This window comes from Saccostrea echinata, unplaced genomic scaffold (genome assembly GCF_033153115.1).
Source record: "Saccostrea echinata isolate AGI-Se365-2 ecotype Australia unplaced genomic scaffold, CSIRO_AGI_Sech_v1 ptg000028l, whole genome shotgun sequence".
In the NCBI taxonomy this organism is placed as follows: Eukaryota; Metazoa; Mollusca; class Bivalvia; order Ostreida; family Ostreidae; genus Saccostrea; species Saccostrea echinata.
Genome location: NW_026889777.1, coordinates 16,875,644 through 16,897,419, shown reverse-complemented (window position 1 = coordinate 16,897,419; position 21,776 = coordinate 16,875,644). Strand labels below are relative to the sequence as shown.

Sequence of the window (21,776 nt, the reverse complement as noted above, 5' to 3'; positions counted from 1 at the left end):
TTCTGTATACGATACATGTTGCTTATTTGAAACTTCTCCTTTCTGAGTGTTGTGGAGAATTTACTTTCGACACTTTTTAAATTCTCTGCCATTTTTCTCTAAATGGACCAATTCAAAATCATGTGCTTAGTCTAATGGATTCCATTCAGCAGGATAGGTTTCAGGAATGGCAACATCCAATAATTTTGGACTGAAACGAGAATGAGAGGATAATTTTACAAAATTAAATAAATAATAAATGATTATATACAAACAAAATAAAGATATAGTTATAAATATGAATCATATCTATAGGATATCAGTCTGATTAAAATCAGATCCTAGATCCGCTCCTCTTTTTTTTATTGTCCCTACACCTCGTGATTAATCAGGTTGTATATGATAATAATTCCAATCTTAATTTTATTTATTGATTTCCTGTGTTTTGGTTGGACGAGAACAAATCCAAGAAAAAGTTTACACATCGATAAATTCTCAATCAGAACTACTTTCTTGACCTAGCTTTAATTGTAAAAAAAAAAAAAAAATGAAACAAATCGTTAACTTCTACTCTGTGTTTTAGCTAAACAATTACAGAAACTTGAAATAAAATAAAAACAAAACTAACGAAATGCATGACTGACAGACGGGAATATTACGTTTATGTCACTGTCAGATCACGAGTGAGAATTTTAAATCTATGAAGTCATATTCTCGACATTCCTACAAAACAAATCAGCTCAGTTCTCGGAAGCGCTGTAATAGGAAAGAGAAACGTACCTTAGACTCTTGCCTTATTAGCATCAAATTCATTTTTCTACATCCTATGTTCTGTCCCGTCTTTGAACAAACCAGAGCAAATCAAGGTTGTCGTCGGTCTGCTACTTTCGTTTTAGAGCGTCTGTCGTTATATTGTCAACATTGTCAAGGTCGAATTCTTTTGAAGTCTACTTGTATTTACGATATTTGTTGATTTAAACAATATTCGAAGAGTTTTTATAAGCTTATTTTATTAATTTTTTTGACAATTAAAGTTGAAGTTTATCGACGTTCATCTCAATTTCGATTCATTTCCACATCGCGGCATAAAGTATTCCTACGCTGTACAGAAATAACAGATTGTATGGAGGCTTGATTTTAAAACTTCGTAATTGAAATGATTTTAAAACTGAAATTGTAATTGAAATTATAAGAATTAAACGTTCTTTTTCTAGAACGTATCGATGTGTAAACTCATGCCTTTGTACTCACAAACTTTACATAAAAGTACTTCGCACTTTTATTCAGTTTTTGAGTACAAAGACATGAGTTTACACATCGATAAATTCTGAAAAAAAAAAGAACGTTTAATCCTATAATAAATTTTCTGCTCTAGAGATTTGATTTTTGTTTTATTTCTGGTTTAAGAAAAAGCTCACTAGAAACAAATACAGGTCTTCTCTGAATCTTGCGAACCTTTTTGGTGTCAATATTTATTTGCGTCCAATCAGTCAACTCCAATCTGTACTTTAATGTGTGACTCTCCCTGGGAAATAGATAGCTTTTTTGCCCTGTTAAAAATTTCTTCTCTCGTGTGCATTGAAGATGATCCTATATAAAGAAAAAAATAATCAGATGCCTCATGAAAGACATGAATATTACACATGTATGTATGATTTAACGATTCGTGGATCCATTGGATAAATATAACATATTAATATACATCTTGCATTTGAAATATTATTGGAAAGAAACACGGTGACCATAGTGCCAACTACGGTGAAAATATATACTTTGAGACCCAATGATCAAGTCAAATACAGAAAGAACAGCAGAAGTCACCGCACGAAAATGTTTGTAAACAGAATTCTATTAATATTTATTATCAATATATGTACTTTCTAGTATTTGTCAAATAAAATATACAACTTGACAGTTATGTTGCAGATGACAAAGTTACCTATTTTCTTAGAGAGACAAAGCCTTGCTAATCGACAAATCGTATTTAACTTGTTTTCAATTTTTCTGATATTTGATATTTGAAAACGATATTTTGTTAAAACATATGCATTGTTTTTATTCTAAAAATTCAGAATTGCCAAACTAAATATTTTTAACCTCACCCTTTCTTATAAGATCTTTGGTTTTCAATTTTGCAGTTTTCGGAATGCAAGAAATTTGGCCAGGAAAATACATCTGTATGTATTTTTTCTTGTAGGTACAATTTTAAACCCGATTTATCAATTTATCGAAAAAATCCATTGTAATAGCATGATTTCAAAGAATCGAAATAACAGACACTACGGAGTCTGACACAACTACATCATATTTGGATATTTAACTGGGAAAAGACATTGATGGCAAACTAACAACTAAACTTTTAAGAAAAACGTGAAGTCATCAACTTTTCTATCGTCAACTTCCTGTGTTAATGTAACATTATACCACTTTTACATACATTTGGGGGTTTATACCTCAAGTTGATTCGACACCCTAAAACATGTTCTTCGTACAAACAATTTCTAAAACTAAGCAGCCTACTGACAAACAAATTGATGATACAAAGGTTTTACAATCTCGTTTGAGGTCAACAATTCGCAAATTCTATGGTCGATACAATGTCTGTTTGCAAATACAATGTGTCGTTAGGTTAAATGTTGCGGCAGGTTTTTTAAAAGAAGAAAAATGATATTTTTTCTCAGTATTCACAGTACGGTTTAAGTTTGAATTTCTATTTTTCCATGCAGGCTGCACACAAAGTTATTTTGTGAATCGAGATATTTTTTGTGGTAAAAAATTATATATCAGATTTATTATTATGAATTCTATCGCATTATTGTGAAAAATATAGCAAATATACTGTACTGTGTGCGTCTATAAAAAAGTTCCCATTTTAGTTTAAAATTAAAGCTTTTTTAGTAATATCTACATCATAGAACCCCCCACCTCACCCCAAACCACACCCCACCCCACCCTTTATTTTGTTTTTTCTGAAAACATAAGACAACGTTGACCAATTTTCTTAAATTCAGTAAAATCGTGGACTTTTTTAAATACATTGTAATTTTATTTTATTTTATTCATTTGTTATTTATTTATTTTGCCAACGACATTTTGGTAGTGCAGAAAAGTCAAATAATTATTTATACGAAGTAATTTGAAATCTGATTTTTTTTTCTTTGTCAAAAATTTATTTACATGTCTATTCAGATAAAATAATATTGTATTTTGTTCCATGAGTTATATTGATAAAAAATATTGGAGGAAAAAAAACTGATGTATGTTCAAGACGCAGTAAATGACAAAAGCACATCACCTCACAGCACATCAAAGAATGACAAAAACACTTCATATAATGACAAACGCATACCATATAATGACAAATGCACATCACATAATGACAAAGGCACATTACATAATGAAAAAAGCACATCACATAATAATAAAAACACATCACATCATGATAAATGCACACCATTTAATGACAAAAGCACATCACAAAAAGATGATTGCACATCATAAATTCAATTTTGTCATGATAAGACAGTCCATAGGATTACATAGGTAAGAGACCAAGTTGTTTTCAGAAAATCAACTTTTGGTTTGGTTATTGGGAACACGTACGTACAAAATATCTTCAATATCGATTTATTTAAAAGTACAAACTAAGATTTGCATTGAATTCTTTTTTGAAATAATGAACACTCAAAACACTGTGGGGAAGGTATATGGATCATAAGAATCTCAAATAAAATACTAGTCCTCTTTTTTACACAGGGAAGTAAATGTCTATCGACCAGGAACAAATGACATGTACCTTTCTAAGCATTTTACAAAATACACTGTACTTGAAACAGCTGTTGATATGGTATGTCTATATCAAGGAAGTAAAACATATCAATCACAATTAGATATCAAAATAATAGGATTTCTCCAAAACAATTAAAACTCTTTTAGATTCTGTAAACATTATTCGTAGATATAACTGGATTGACTGAAGGTATTTTTTGTTCATTAAAGGAAGTAGATGAATGACTCAAATAAAAAAACCCTCCAAATACCAAAATAGTTTTTACTATCTCCTTAAGAGAAATAAATTTAAGTAACTACATGCTAAACCTCATTATTATGTGACCAAATACTGAACGAATAAAATGCTCGATGAAACAAAATCATGAAAATATACTGGACAAAAAAAGTGAGGATCATCAAATTAAATATATTTTACATATACTTTACAATAAGAAAACAAAATGCAGTTTTAATTTTAGTATCACATTTTATATTCGAAGTTTGAAAATTAAACATTGGATGTGATAAGTTTGTTTGAACACATGCTGTACAAATTGTTCCATACGGTCACTCTAACATTTGCCGTTTTGGTCGGAGATCTGAAAATGCTGCCCATCAGCCGTATTGCCATTCCTCCTACAACGCTGTCTGAAGCTCCTGTCGATTTTGGGGAGTTGTTGGACGAGCTGAAATGCGTTGCCGAAGAATTCCCATGCTTGCTCAATGGGTTCAGGTCCGGAGAACGACTTGGCCAGTCCATATACGCTTAATTGTTTCACTTTCCAAGTATTTGTTTACGATTCGGGCTTTATGAGGTCGAGTATTATCGTCCAGTTAGATGAAATCCTCTCCCACATTACCTGCAATAGGTCTAATAATAAGATGAAGAATATCATCCCGGTATTTTAAACCTGTCAGGGAGCCTTCAATAATGTGCAGATCAGTTTTGTAGTCAACACTTGTACCTGCCCAAATCATCAACGAACCTATACCAAATCTGTCATGCTTAGAAATGCAAAAATCAGCATATCTTTCCTCAAACAAGTCTTCCGCCATCATGGAAGTCAACGCAAAATCGCGACTTGTCTGGAAAAAAAAAAAAAAACGCCAATGACATTGTTTCCAATTTCAGTGTTCTGTTGCCCACTGTAGTCGATTTCTGCGATGCTCTAATTTTTATACAGGACGCACGGCTGGACGGCAAGCCTGAGATTTGCTTCATCAAGTCTGTTTCGAACTGTCTGAGTAGAAATCCGTCTACCCGTTGCTCTCTGAAACTCAGTAGTAAGCTTAACAGCACTTTGGAAGCGGTGCCTCTTTGCAACATTGGTCAGATAACGGTTAAAAGTAATGTCAGTTCAATAACTCAAATTTTGAATTTTTAAACATTTGTAATTAATGATGTAATTTTCGTTATTTTTAAACTCTACGGAACACAAAATCGATTCGCTATATTTGTAAATGTTTTTGTTAAGAATTTCACAGGGGATTCCAAAAAAACTTCGCTAGATCCGTTTTTGTACCAAACTAGTTTTACTGTAATCATGTTTAATTTTCGCTTTTAAGAAATAAAATATATTATTGCTTACAAGAATAACATTTTGAAATTTTGAAAAGTAGAATAGCTTCATTGCCTATATGAGGATTTTTCCCTTAAATTTCCACCTCAGATGAACCCTAGTCGAACAACATCCAGGCTAATGATGTATTGTCGTCATTTTGTATCATAAATATATCACAATGAAGAAAACCTTTATTCGATTTCTTATGATTTAAACATGACCAATTAGTTTTTGTGTAATAATTTTTTTTTAATATGAATAAGACTTCACAAAGCTTTGAAAATAACATGCAAACAGAATTGACCATCGAACACATATACATGTAGATAATAAATTTATCTATCCATAAGCTGTGTTATTCTGGACCAAAATAATTTTTGTCCATTTTTATTTTCGGTCCATTCTATATTAGTGACAGATTTCAGCAAAATTTTCATGGAATTTGTCATATGCTCAGATATGAGTTTTCCTAGAACAATAAGAAGAATTTCTCCAACCCTACCGTCAACCAGAGCATGATTTGCTAGGGTTGCTTCGTACTGGCACCACTGATCGCTCATGAAATTGGGAGATAATATTAGAATAAATTTCCTACTAACTTCAATGTTATCAAGAATTTCGTCAACAAAGATTCCTCCGGGAATTATGTCCCTTTCATGCAGACAAAGTTTGTATTTTCTTCTATTTTCTAAATTTTCGACAAGTTCCGACATGATCCATTTCCTGTCACGTGTATTGTAAGCAACAAATCCGTCATACTGATACCCGACAGATGGCAGTCTAGTATATCTTTTGGGATTTCTACGTCTCCATATATGAATATAGTATTTTATGTCCCATCGGAGTTTCCATACAAGGACAATTGAAAAAGAAATAATTGATATTATTCCACAAAAGATGAAGGACAAAATCATATTTTGATTCAACTGATGACACATGTGAAAATCAACATTTGATAGAGACTGTTTTTGCCACTTTAATGGTGTTTTGCATATATATCGTGCTGGATAAGCAATCACTCTATGGCTGTTTTTTCTTAGCCATTTTGAAAACCACTCTAGGTCACAGTCACAACTAAACGGGTTTGATGACAAATCTAGACGAAGTTTCTTCTTTTTCCAGATAAATTCTGGAAAAGAAGACTGAGAAACGGCAAAAATGGAGTTCCAACCGAGGTATATTTTTTCCAAGTTCCATAGGTTTTCAATGTCCCTTATTTGTAGGCTTTGTATATGATTGGATGTAAAATCAAGACTTTGGAGTTCTGACAATTCTTGTAAAGATGGCATATACCTAATGCCACAACCCCGAATTAATAGAGATCTCAAACGTTTTAAAGGCGACAGCATCTCTGTTAAATTGGTCATAAATAATGTCATTCTTCTCATGTGAAGTTCTTGCAATTGGGGACAATATTTAAACAATCGATAAATGTAACCTGGGAAACTGTCAACAGAAAGTTTAAGAAGACTTTGCGATTCTAAAGCTCTTTTTTCTACAGTTGGCTTGCCCTGGAGGTGTTCGATAATCAAAGTACTCAAGCTTGTTAGTTTTACAAATGAACGAGATAATATTGCATGTAATGGGTTACGTGACAGGTCGAGATGTGTAAGTTTCTGCAGACAATGCCCTCCTTTCTGGAAGAAACCTGTATCTCTAAGTCTGTTATTTGCCAGCCTTAAATACTGAAGCTTTGGTAATACCGTTTTCTTAGAGACATGTAACTTAGTAATTCTGTTGCCTCCTAGATTCAATTTTTTTAACTTTTTAAGTTTGGAAAGTGATGAAAAATTAAAATCTTCGATATTTGTGTTTATTAAAGATACTTCCCTTAGTCGTAAGAACCAATCACTTCTAAATCCAGAAAATTGATCACCCGATCCATTAAAATAATTCCCAGACACATCTAAAGTTTTGAGTCTCGATTTACCAAGAGATCGTGTGGCTAAATATAGCATATCTCCACTTAATTTATTATAAGATAAGTCAAGATTCACAAGGCTTTTGAGAGTTTGAAAAGCGAATTTTGAAATTCTTTCAATGCTACAGTTCTTCATTCTGAGAATTTCTAATTTCAGATGTGCTACTGGATTGAAATCGTTGTCCTCCAAATCAGGAAAATTGTTTCCGTTAAGAATGAGGGTTTTTATACTCCTGGGGAGTCCTCTTGGCAGGGTAGAAAGATTCCTTTCGGAGCAATCCGCTGTTGACCTTTTCCGACAAAAGCACTTGGTGGTGGGACAGTAAGAAACACGTTTTTCTTCACCATATGTATTGGCATCAGCAAAAAGAATTGATGAAAGAAGGAGCAGCAAATACATTATTCCTTCCATGGATGATTCCTTATCTTCACATTTAAAATCTACCTGTTTGAAGTATTTACAGAGACATGCAGATGTTATATATTTAATTCATTTAATTTAGCATTTTTATAGTACTCTGAAAGCATCCTTATTCCTTCAACTTTCATTAAATTTGACTTGTGACTTGTAGAACATGATAAAACGTTGTTTTTTTTTTTAATGCACTTGGCACTGATATGTAAAACTACAAATGTACCTACCTTCAAATGAATTAAGCTAATGCCCAAACAATTAAACTCAAATTCGGAGAAAAATGTCCCATCGTCTCGTTTCCACACTAAGTTATATAAAAATGCATCATAATCCTATTTATTTAATTTGTACTTCAAACAAGGAAATATGTTGATTGATCATTAATTTCTAAAACTATTATGATCAAACAGTTTTGTTTGTTTGTGTGTTGTTTTAACGTCCCTCTCGAGAATTTTTCACTCATATGGAGACGCCACCACTTGCCGATGGAGAGCTGCAAATTTTGACCTGTACTCGGCACTCAGGGACATTGAGCAGTGAGGGATCTTTTTCGTGCCAGCACCTACTGCGACACGGGACCCTGGTTTATACGGTCTCATCCGAAAGACCGGTCTCCACGTCCCACTGTGGGATTCGAACCCGAGACGTAAGGATCAACTCCTTACTCCGCGACTCTAGAGCTGACGCTCTAACCACTGCGCCACTCGGGCGACTTCAAACAGTTTTGAAAACAATCCAAAAGCTTTTATTTTGCATCATTTTAAGAAACTGATCTGTTATATATATATATATATATATATATATATATATATATATATATATATATATATATATATATATATATATATATATATATATATATATATATATATTAAATCATAGTATCATAAGAAATCAATATTGTACAGAACGACAATAAAGTAATTTTGCTTCAATCAAAGTTTATAAATAGTTTTTATACTGCAAATATGAACAACAAGGTTTATAAGCGGGTTTTTTTTTACTGGCATTGTAATAGTTAACTACAATTTTGAAACAAAAAATTTCAAATATCAAAAATATCAAATTTGCAGCTCATATTGCTTTAACTACATCATTAAAGGTCTCACAAACGCAGTATTAACATCTGCGCAGCCGATATATATTTAGTATAAAAAAAAAAAACACACACACACACACACACACAAACAAACACATAATAAAACAAAACAAAAAAGAGCAAGGGATGTCCACATATTTACCCAGTAACAAGCAGGGATAACCAAACACTTGTTCACTTCGTAGGTACAGTCGCCAGACGTCTCTACATCTGCGTACTGTCACAAGAACCAAACAGGGATGTCTGCATACTTAATCTCGAAAAGCGGGGAAGATCACCACACACTATACCACAACACAAGGATGCCAAGTACAGACAGGGATATCTGCAAACATTGGCATCACTGCACTATCATTGTATAATAAACGGAAGGAATACCTTGTAGAAAGTTCTCAGACTTGTGCGTATATATGTAAATGGCTTTTCTAAATTGACCTCTAGAATTGTCCTTCAGCAATCGTGATTATATCTTGACTTGCCATCAAATGCGTTTTGCTTTGAGAACATCAACGATAAAGAGTTGAACACGTATGTATCTGTAAAAAAAAAAATACAGAAAATTACTTACGTAAAATCATAATATCTTATTTCTGGACAAATCTCGACCACGTAATGAACATATTATTAGGCTGCTTGGAATTAACGTTCAGTGAAGGATTTTGAAGGAATGTTTTGAAATAGAAGCTTAATCGTTCACGCAGTTAATAATATGCAAGTCAATGCTTATCCAAAATGTACAAATGCCCAGCTTAAATAATTTTAGGTATGCAGTAAGTCACCCGTCATATATTATGAAAGTTATGTGCAATTACTGCTTTTTTCTTCCAATTTGTAATTTTTAGAGGGGGGGGGGGTGGTGGTGGGGGGTGGAGGTAATGTTTCAGCTCTATACATGCAGTACTGAAAGGAAGCATTTAAACTGAATACAGTGCAATTTTTTGATATATTTTAGTAAACCTGTATCTATGAACACAATTTTTTATGGACAAGTAAAATATTCATCATTTATCGAAGGATTATTTCAAATTTCAATGTTTTCATAATATTATACGGAGTTAAAAAAAAACTCATAAAACAGAGATTTAGATATATCTTCAAGAGTTTAATGCATTTATGGAAAACTCTACAAAATGTTTTTTTGTATAAACACATCGTTAATTATAACTTCTGTAAAATGCAGTCAAACAGCTAGTTTGAATATTGAATCTGAAAGATACCAAAGCAAGAGTAGACAAAATAAATTTTTGTGACTCTCATCAAATTGAAGATGAATTTTATGTTATATTTCAATGTATCTGATATTTAAATTTGAAGGGAAGGAGGGGGGGGGGTGGTATGGGATAATAAACGAGTATTATCATAAATCATCCAGTACATTTAAATTACTTCAGTAAGTGGGTTCCCAATCAAATCCACCCTGGGGGAAATGTATGAAATATGGAGACAGGGAACAATAATCAAGCTCAAAAGTTAATTAAAACACAAATACATGAGCAAACACGGACCTCTGAAAGTAAACATAAGTGGTGGGATCAGGTGCCATGGAGGAGTAAGCATCCCCTGTCGACCGGTCACACCCGCCTTGTGCTCATTGTCTATTACGATCTTATGTCACATAATACTGAATTGGCAGTTTGATCAATTTTTATTAGTTTGATCTCTCCTCTACATATATTTATATAAGTATTTCGTACCTGTACCATTGTTTTATATTGTTTTGCCATTATATTTTATTAATATATGATGTTTTGAATGATTATGATAATACATTCTTTTCCATATACAAGTAGATGGGGCAGTGGAACACTTGATCAGGGGTTTCACCCCCTTCCTCAATTTTAGTCTCCTTATCGTAATTATTTAAGAAAAGTTATATATGTTAATATTATATACCAATGGGCTATATTGCCCAAGGTTGTAACGATTAAATAAACCACATCCACATTAATTAAGGCCATAAAAACTTAAAACACTTGACATTATTCCAGAAAATTCAATAAAGATAAAGGAAATATTGAACAATTCCATTGCAGTTGTGCGTCAAAGAGGAGACATATGCATTTATAAGTACTCTTACAAATAGATATAATTTAAAAATATTTGCATATTTTTCCACCATTCGTGGTATTAATTAGCTTCAGAAATATAATGCAGTGTCAAGGAAATTGCTAATTACATGTTTTAGGTATGAAATAATCACACTAAACATTGCAGATGGATCAGGCACATTGCAACAAATTGAAAATATGCACACCGGAAGTTTTTTAAAAATAAGATAAAACAAAAACAACAAAACAAAATTCAATCACAATTATTTTTCTGGTCATACAAAATTTTAATTCAGAACATCACAGTGTTTTGGAAAAGAACACCTATTTAAAACATGACGAGCAGATTTGGAGAAGTAGATAGTCACGAACAACCAAGGTTCTTATATAAAAAGCTTTTAAAAATATTATAAAGATATTACCTATAAGGTCTTTACAATATGAATGCAGATATGCGTTTGGAATGTGGGTCGTTTATAAATCAGTAAATGCTTTGTTCAGTGGGATAAGTCAATATCGGTAAGGTAATAAGGTTACATTCATTTTTTTTTTATTTAGTTTTATTATTTCATTTAAGGAGATATATATAGGCACATGAGAAATTACTTAATTACTATATATACTTATGTTCCCTTTTCATGCTAATGATCTTCCAAAAATAAAATCTACGTTATATAATTTCCAATTTTATATAAAATTCCACTTGAATGCTTATGATTTCCAAAAACAAAATCGGATTTACATAATGTCATTTTTTCAATAAAATTTTGCTTGAATAATTATGACTTTCTAATTGAACTAGGTGAATATACATGTAATGAACAAAGATTGGTCTAAAAAAAATCCACAAACAATACAAATCTGTGAACAGGGCTTAAAACAAAGATCCCCGGAAATACCAGAGGTGGGGTCAGGTGCCAAGGAGGAGTAAGCATCCCCTGTCGACCGGTGACGCCCACCTTGAGACAATATGTATTGATCAGGTATGCGGAATGTTCCGTAGTCAAACCTCATACACAGGTGAAAACGGAATATTACTATATAAACTATATAAACTAGAGCAGAGCTCGTTGCAAAGCAACAGGTAGGTCTTCCGTTGGAGCAGCGGACAGGGCGAAGTGACCTTGAGTCAAGGTTATAAGCGATCTTTTATGGGGTATCCACTTGCAATGTTTCACCAGTAGAAAGACAGTAAAGAAATGTACACTTCCCCTGTCAGTAACCTTGACCTTGTCCAGATGAGTCAAGCCATGATACACTTTGTATCTTGTTATGTTTTTTTGTTTGTTGTTGTTTAACGTCCCTCTCGAGAATTTTTCACTAATATGGAGACGCCACCACTTCCCGGTGAAGAGCTGCAAAATCATACCTATACTCGACACTCATGGCCATTGAGCAGTGAGGGATGGATCCTTTTGTGCCAACACCTACTGCTACACAGGAGCTCGGTTTATACACTCTCATCCGAAGGACCGGTCTCCAGGTCCTGCAGTGGTATTCGAACCCGCGACGTTAGGATCAGCTCCTTTCTCCGCGACTCTAGAGCAGACGCTCTAACCACTGCGCCACGCAGGCGACTAGCTGGTTATGAGCAAACCCCATCTGTGTGTTACCGACTTGACAAGTCCACACATATCCTTTCAGGCTATTCATCCAAAACATCTTATCCTTAGTGACCTTCAACTTGAGTCAAGGCCATTACACCTCTGCATGACATCAGCAATTTCCTATTGTGTGTTTCCGACTTGCCAAGTTCACATGTTTTTTTTTTCAGACCATACAATGAATCAAAATAGTTTCGTACTGAAGACCCGGTCAATTTCTTTAAAAACTGAGATATCCCCTGTTTGATGTAAAACTTTATCTAGAAATTTGTTTAGAATAATTATGATATACATTTTCAGTGTAGATGTATGCTTGATGAAAAAAAGATGTGCAACATGTAGGTGTCACTATGATGCTTAGCATATACAGAGTTGTAAATGCGAAACTAAGACACGTAGTCAGTTGCAGGGGAAATTCAGCTGGAAAGCAGTAGGGATTTGAAGAAGGGGTGTATCTCAGAATGAAGGTGATTGGCCCCAGATCAATTGGTGAATTTCCACTGGTGCATGCATTGATTTACAGAATATTGGGTGTTTTATCCTCCTCCCTCGGGACTGGGGGTGGGCTGTATGGGTGCGACTGAGGCCCAAATCTTGAAAAACAAGCCGAAATTAGGGGTGTCCCCAAGTGCATTTTCGGAACATAAGCACTCAGATAGGTAAATTATGTTATATGTTGACATAATTTGTGAGCTATGGGCCTATGAAGCGTAATTAATTAGCCCTTAGAAAACTTTCCCCATGTATATGTTTTTATTGACTGCATATGAAGTGTAATTAATCTGTCCCCATGTATATGTTTTTATTGACTGCATATGAAGTGTAATTAATCTGTCCCCATGTACATGTATATGTTTTTATTGATTGCATGTATACGTGTATCCGCTCGCCACATGTTTGGCGAGATAAAACTATACCCTGCAACCTTCAATGTAAATGTCTTATGTCCAATCTGGATATTGAAATGTCGACGGTTTAAGGTTTCTGAACTGGCTTTAAATCTGAAAATCCTACATGTATCATACAAAGGAATATAAAGTTCACTACAATACACTATAAGCCGTTACGGTAGCTCAGTCGGTAGAGCGTTAGCTCCGTGATCGGCAGGCGGTGAGTTCGAATCTCGGCCGCGACTGACCTACGTCGATAAAAAAAAGGTAGCAAATGTTCCTTCGCCAGGTGCTCGGCACTTTGAAGTGAAAGTTGCGGGTCCTTCAAAAATCAAGGCCCCTTGTCACGGCAGGCGTTGGCACGATAAAGATCCCTCACCGTTCAATGGCCCTGAATGACGAGTAAAGGTCTAAATTTGAAGCCCTTCACCGGTATATGGTGACGTCTCTAAATGAGTGAAAAATTTTCGAATGGGACGTAAAACAACATACATTCAATCAATCAATCAAAACACTATGATCACAACATGTTCTATGATGCAGAAAATATTGCCTGCGTTAGAGCAAGATAAAGAAATATTTAATTCAGTATCTAATTATCTATGCCTTATACTATCACTGTTGATTTCATACGGAAATCTGAAAAAAATTAATATTCAAATTTGTTGTATTTTTCAATGTACATATAAACACAAAAATGTTTGAAATTTTTACTTCCTATCTTAATACACATCTTCAAAAAAAGTGTGGGGATAGAGTATGCCTTTCTCTAATATTTCAGTAAATTTTTGCTGGAATTTGCCCATGTATGACCGTACAGCGAAAAGTGGAGAGGGGACAAGCAGCATCAAAATCAAAATTTACATATTAAAACTACAGCAGAAGGCTATTCTCAGAAAAATTCTCGGTAGCCCCCCCCCCCCCAAAAAAAATACTCAAAAAGTCATACTTCCAGCACAGAAACATTTTTATAAAGGAAAATTATTATGAAAGTCATGTTTTAGCTCAAGCCCGTAGAAAGAACTTCCTGTCCTGGTGGGGGGGGGGGGCACAACCGAACAGAAATTTCTTGATAAATAAGCAAAAACAAAAAAGGGAATGCATAAGAGGACATTGAAGGGATGTCCGTAAGTTAAAGCTATATATGTTGACTAGGAAAAAATGCTTTGTCATTTGTTAAGATATTTTACCTAAACTCTTCACTTTCAATTTTCAATTACAGATTCTTGAACTACAAAGAAAAACGTATACATTTACACGTAGTACAAATATCGATCAGATGCATAATTTATTTTATTAATCATACTATCCTAAAGGAAAAATCCTCCGATCAAAATTCTGCAAAAATTGTAAAACCAGAAGAAAATATCGTTATACAGTACATCAATACATGTATATGAATATGAGAGAACAAAACAAAGAGAGGTAAGTAATAGATATCAATCATAAATAAATATATTTATATAATAAATAAAATAAATTTAACCGAATACATTGCAATGTTTCATTCAAAGTTTCACAATAATGTCTTGTAAATTTGTAAAAAGTTGCATTGATTTATAATAGTGATTTCATAAGGTTAGAATTTTGAAAATCGTAGAAAGTTTGCAATATCTTAATATTTCAAAAATTTGATATTTGCATCATTTACAACCAAAAATGATCCCCAAAAATATACCAATCCAAGCATCCACTTGTTTGTTTGTATCACCTTTCCTTAATCGAAAACGTGAATTAAGAACTAAAAGTCAACATTAGCAGAATAACATAACGATCCTGTGAAAAACATAAATTCTTGTGTCATCTACAAGAAAGGACTGCGTGATTCCTTTAGATACTTCTTTCTGAGTTCCATTATGAGAGCCCAAAGTATAAAAACATTTACAAGACGATATAAAAAAATACGGTAAAATATAAGTAAAAATTAAACACCAGAGATAAAAAAAAATACTTATAATTGTGGTACATAATCAAATCCTTGAAACAAATATCACACTAGATTATTGATCCATAGGGGTTATTTCGCCAGAAGTTAATTTAGCAATGAAATATGAAGAAAACGAACAATAATCAAGTCCATTGAAAAAAATATAAATTTGGAGGGCAGAGCAAACACGGTCCTTTAAAAACATCTGAGGTGGGACCAGGTGCCATGGATGAGTAAGCATCCCCTGTCGACCGGTCACACCCGCCGTGTGCTCCTTGTCATTATATCAAACTATGAAAGGCATTGAAACTAATTTCTTTGGGTTACCTGAAGAAACTGATAACTCTGATAAAACTGCATTAAGATTAAAAGGCCTAAATTGAATAAGGAACATATTATTGTAAATAAGCCAAACATTAGAGATAATTGATTCAGAAACATAACATAGGAAACGTAAATACATGCTTAAAAGTAAATTACTTGGAATTAGAACTTCAATCTATTCAAACATACGTGGGAATTCATACGTAACATATCGATATAACAGTAAAACTCAGAATTCGTAACAGCTAACCAATCACGTTTCCGCAGTAGTCTTAGGCTCTTGTATTTAAACTTGCTGAAAGGTTAATTTGCAAATTCTTACAGGAATGCGGTAAATTGTGTTTCTCACAGAATAAAATATGAGAAGTCTTTGTTTTGGTTTAGGGTTAGAGTTTCTTTGGTTGACCTATTTATTTAGTGTCTTCTCTACAGTGTCCCAAACAACCGAAATTTCTTTGAAATATACCGCAAAACCGGAATTCGATAATAAAAAGTCGGAAAATGACTTACTAGGAGAATACCAATCTTACTCGTTGTGTGAGTGTACTGCTATGTGTCTAAATGACTGTGGCTTCTATGGATACAATTCGCAGTTAAAGAACTGTCGTATCCACAAGCAAAGCTTCACATCTGGAATGTCTGAAGAGACCGGTTGGAGATATTATTCTCATTGTATGCATTGACTGTAACTTAAATAATTTTTTGATACATTTGCACAAAAGTACTTAATATTGCACATGAGTAAGCATTGCATTTTTACTAGATTCATCAAAATATTCTCTATGACTCTTTCCTATGGTAACTTTAAAAGCATTTTTCGTTCAAGTAACCAGTTTAATGTTTCTCCATTATTAACTGCAAATTATATTTTAATTACTTTTAATTTGTGTTTCCAATTTTGTTCTCTTTCTTTACTTTCTATTGAAAGAAGCTTTTATCAAAATTTCACTTGTACCGTAGTGAATCCATATGACTGACAGGATAAAGAACTTTCATTGTTAAAACAAAAAATTAGTAGTTTTTATACATACTAACACTGTAAAGATATCTACTTTGGCATATTCAGAATTTCTTGGCAGCAAAATGCTAATTGATTTGAATCAATAAAAAATTCTAATTAAACTTAAAGTTTCTAGCTAATCTGAAATTCAAACAAGGTGCAGTTCATGTTCCTTATTCTTCAAAGCAATCTTTAATAACATGTCGTTTCCCTAATTTTAATTAATAAAATATTACCTCCTTTTTGATTGCAACAAGTTAAGGTAATTATCAGCATGTAAAAGAAATATCACTTATGCTATTACCAGTGAATACTTTCTTCTGTTTTATAAATGTTTGTTTTATCGCCCTTCTGGCAAGCAAGAAAGGAAGCATTATTAAATTTAATTACAAATGTCTGTTGAATGTAACCTTTGTGTTCATTGATGAAGCATATTAAAAGGCGTATCAAAATCGGATCAGTTTATTTTCTAAAATAAAATTTCAAAACATGCTAAAATATTTCTCATGTATAGATAACAGTATGCCAATTAAAACAGTATTAGTACCTCGTTTGATTTAATGTACTTTTCGAAATTGTGATATTGGTGTAGGATACATGTATAAAGGTACCGTGTTAATATTCAGCTTTAATTAAAATAGGGAAATATTGTTTAAAAGCTTGCATCTATTGGTCTTCAATTAAAACAATAAACTTATACTTTCAAAAAGTTAAAAGCACAAAAAAAAAAAAAAAAAAAAAATAGATATTCAAAAACTTTTCAAGTAGGGAATTTGTATTGTAGCATTTGAATTTATCATATCTACTGAACGTTATGAAAATTTATCTTAGTTTTAGTTACATCTGGGAATTATAATCCACAAAAATAAATATAGGTGATTAAAATAGCTCGCAACGTAATAACATAATAAAATAATATCATTTTAGTTTACAACCCAACTCTAAAAATTAATCTTTATCAATCTTACAAAAATCAGAAAAAACGACCGTATGTTTAAAATGTTTAAGAATACGATTTCATCATTCTTTTTTTTTCCCTTTTCAGTTCTTCTTTTAGATTGCAAAGACATTCGAGAAAATGGTCAGACTAATTCAGGTGTGTACGAAATTTATCCCTATGGGCCCCGCACTAGACCAGTCAGAGTTTACTGCGATATGGAAACAATGGGCGGGGGATGGACGGTATGTTAATTTTTAATTAAGTTATACAAATGCATATCACATACAAAAATAGAGGATTTCTGTCTATAGCGGCGATCTTATATTTGCTTTATCCTACGAATTGGAATGGAGTATACACTGTAAACGTTGAATTTTGTAGGGGAAAAAATCAGTTCGCTATATCCATTAATTCGCTATGTATGAGTTTCTTATATCAGTAAAATTTTACAAGGAATTGTTAAGAATTTCTATGCTATAAACTTCGCTATATCCGTAAATTCGCTATATTCGTATTTGTACTAAATGAGTTTTACTGTATACAATCACTTTGCGAATATAATGTTACGTTAGATCGAATGTTGACAAACGTCTTTTATACAAATTGTAAGGCCACTATTTTCACACTGAATTTCTTGCGGAATTTTTGTTGACCCGAACATGTCCAGGTGCACCAGGCAAGTGTTACTAGTCAACAGGGGTGCTCACTCCTCTATGGCACCAAATAACACCTTTGTTTTTGGAGGTGGGTCTTTGTTCTGCTCACATTTTTATTGTTTGAACATAATAACTGTTCGTTATCTTCACATTTCATTGTGAACCGTCACAGTAGCTCAGTCGGTAGAGCGCTCACTCCGTAATCGGAAGGTCATGTGTTGGAATCACGGCCGCGACTGACCTAAGTCGATAAAAAATAGGTAGCAAATGTTCCTTCGCCAAGCGCTCTGCACTTTGAAGTAAAAGTTGTGGGTCTTTCAGATGAGACCTTAAAAACCGAGGCCCCGTGTCACGGTAGGCGTTGGCACGATAAACAACCCTTACTGCTCAATGACCCTGAGTGCCGAGTAAAGGTCTAAATTTGAAGCCCTTCACCGGTATATGGTGACGTCTCTATATGATTGATAAATTCTCAAACGGGTCGTAAAACAACATACAATCAATCAATCGCATTTCATTGTGAAACCGACTGATGTTTCATTTAATTATCAAGTGCTTGACCTACTTTGACACCAAAAAAAAAAATTGAGATAGATTATCTTTTTATTATCTTTTTGCGTATTTTCCCAAGGCAATCCAAAAAAGAGTAAATGGATCCCAGAGCTTTGAAAAGAACTGGGAAGAATATAAGAATGGTTTTGGTTCACCAGAACAGGATGTTTGGATCGGTACGTATAAATATCTTACCCGGTTTGGATCGTTACGTATGAATATCTGATCCGATTTGGATTGGTACGTCTAAATATCTGATCCGATTTGGATTGGTACGTCTAAATATCTGATCCGATTTGGATTGGTACGTCTAAATATCTGATCCGATTTGGATTGGTACGTCTAAATATCTGATCCGATTTGGATTGGTACGTCTAAATATCTGATCCGATTTGGATTGGTACGTCTAAATATCTGATCCGATTTGGATTGGTACGTCTAAATATCTGATCCGATTTGGATTGGTACGTCTAAATATCTGATCCGATTTTGGATTGGTACGTCTAAATATCTGATCCGATTTGGATTGGTACGTCTAAATATCTGATCCGATTTGGATTGGTACGTCTAAATATCTGATCCGATTTGGATTGGTACGTCTAAATATCTGATCCGATTTGGATTGGTACGTCTAAATATCTGATCCGATTTGGATTGGTACGTCTAAATATCTGATCCGATTTGGATTGGTACGTCTAAATATCTGATCCGATTTGGATTGGTACGTCTAAATATCTGATCCGATTTGGATTGGTACGTCTAAATATCTGATCCGATTTTGGATTGGTACGTCTAAATATCTGATCCGATTTGGATTGGTACGTCTAAATATCTGATCCGATTTGGATTGGTACGTCTAAATATCTGATCCGATTTGGATTGGTACGTCTAAATATCTGATCCGATCACAAATTTGACGAATGACCTCTGTTGAGATACATGTATATCAAACTGGAAGCGAATTCATACTCAGTGTTTATTTATGTTACATATCAAATCAAATAAGCTCATTGGTGATCTCAAATATTTCTTGATACAGGGAATGAGGTAGTCCATCAGTTAACAAAGGGAAAGAACTCATTCCTCTATGTTTCAATCACACTGGTGAATGGAAGCAGACTGTATGAGTTGTACGACCGATTCTCTATTTCCAATGAAGGAGATAAATATCGACTCTTTTTGGCGGGAGATGCCACGGGGACCTTAGGTAAATGTAACAAGTAAAAAGTGTACTTAACGAGAGAGAGAGAGAGATTTTAAAAATACAATATCTATAACTTGTATGATTTGTTTACTGTGGAATAGGCAGGCTATATACAATAGAGTCAGGAATACTGAAGATTAATCAGGAATACTGTAGAATAGTCAGGAGCAATTTATATAGTCAAGAATAGTATAAAATCGTCAGGAATATTGCAAAGTTGATAGATTTATTGATATATAGTTGGGGTTACTGTAATAAAGTCAGGAATACGTGTACAGTCATATGTCAAAAAAAGTCAGGAAAACTGAAACATAAACAGGATTACTGTGATATACTTAGGATTTTTGTAATACATGAAATGTACATGCATTTTTCGTCTTTCATCTCAGTTTTAACAATAATTAGGCAAACGTTTCAATCTTTGCTGATTCTCTAAATCTTAATTTTTTGCAGGTGACAAAATGTTAAACTCTGGGTCTAGTTCCTATGTTCTGAGTGGAATGTACTTCACTACGTATGACAGGGATAACGACAGGGGAGGTAAAAACTGTGCTGTGGATTGGAGAGGTGGTTGGTGGTTTAACGCCTGTTACTCGGCTTTCCTTAATGGTCCGTGGTCCACGGAAAGGTGGTGTTGTCCGTGGCATCCTACAGTTAGGGACGGGACATCTATAAAAGAGACCAGCTTGATGATCAAACGTCACTAGGTTTATCTTATATTGTTTATATTCTTTATTTTCTTGATGATATTTAAAAATGAAAGTAAAATATCTTCGATTTCAGGATGCTATTTAATTTCTGTTAAATATTGGTATATATTTTCAAGAGCAGATGCAGATTGAAAAGAAAAGCCATGGACCCTGCCCATAGCAGAGAAGCCAAGAATTAGTAAATCTCTAATGGGGATAAATATTTGTATATATGATGTATATAGATTACTTAATAGAAGCTGTCCGTGAACTGTAAAATGTATACATAAGGGTGTGCAAGAACGCGGGGGGTGGGAGGGGTGGGGGTGGGGGGTAGATGTTTGATGTTTCTAAGTTAAATTGTGCTTGTGATTATTTAATAGAAACCTGTAATAAACTTGTAAACGGATTACTGGAATTTATTTATTTTACGTTACGAAAGGAAGACAAACATAACTATTTATATATGATACTGAGGATTTTAATATAGACATGAAAGAAGATTTTTATTAGCAGAAGGACTGCACGCTCGCACCCGCTTCAAATCTGAAAAGGAGCGATTTTTTAAGTTGCGTTAGTCATTATTACTTCTAATCTAAACTTTACAGGTGCATTGATTTTCAAAGTATTTATGTGTGCGGGGTGAAGATGGGGGGGGGGGGGGGTTGACCTCTTTACAATCATTCTTAATGTGAAGATATTTTGGTTTCATGAAATTTGAAGTAAACGATCAATTACTTTGCTCAATGTCTAAATAAAAAATACTAATTGAGAGCAGAGCTACACGGAGCCCTGAAAACTTTAGAGATGAGATCAGGTGTCATGAAGGAATGGGTATTCCCCGTTAAACGATCATACCCGCCGAAATCCTTTTGTTATAAACAAAAACAAGATGTGTTTGATGTGAAACACTTATGCCCCCGTATGACAACTCATAACAAAGGTTAAACATTCTCAAATGCAAATCAAATATGTTGGTACCCAAAGTAAGGTCTTGTCTAGAGGAATATACCTGTGAAATATGAAAATCTTAGCAGCAAGCATTGAATAGATATGGAAAAGGTTTTCAATAGTAGGTCAAACATCAAGATCAAGTTCAAATGGTCAAAATTAATGGTGCCCAAGGAAAGGCCTTCTGACAAGAAATATACATTTCAAATATCAAAGCCCTAGAACGAACCACTCAAAAGTTATG

The 21,776-nt window shown here is 33.7% G+C and overlaps 2 protein-coding genes and 1 long non-coding RNA gene across 3 annotated transcripts; 1 reads left to right on the top strand and 2 right to left on the bottom strand.

The window, feature by feature from the left end:
* Nucleotides 1-8,970, bottom strand: LOC133193836 (uncharacterized). Its single transcript, XR_009722018.1, has 3 exons — nucleotides 8,890-8,970; nucleotides 1,435-1,569; nucleotides 1-190 (listed from the first exon to the last, which is right to left on the bottom strand). It is a non-coding gene; the product is annotated as an uncharacterized LOC133193836 (long non-coding RNA).
* Nucleotides 5,648-7,633, bottom strand: LOC133193879 (toll-like receptor 4). The gene has a single exon (XM_061329796.1). It carries the CDS (start codon nucleotides 7,631-7,633, stop codon nucleotides 5,648-5,650), a length of 1,986 nt encoding a protein of 661 aa, XP_061185780.1.
* Nucleotides 8,971-18,139: 9,169 nt separating the features above from the next.
* Nucleotides 18,140-20,599, top strand: LOC133193580 (fibroleukin-like). The gene is made up of 3 exons (XM_061329540.1): nucleotides 18,140-18,224; nucleotides 19,728-19,895; nucleotides 20,346-20,599. The coding sequence occupies exons 1-3, from the start codon at nucleotides 18,140-18,142 to the stop codon at nucleotides 20,597-20,599; spliced, it is 507 nt and encodes a 168-aa protein (XP_061185524.1).
* Nucleotides 20,600-21,776: the final 1,177 nt, after the last annotated feature.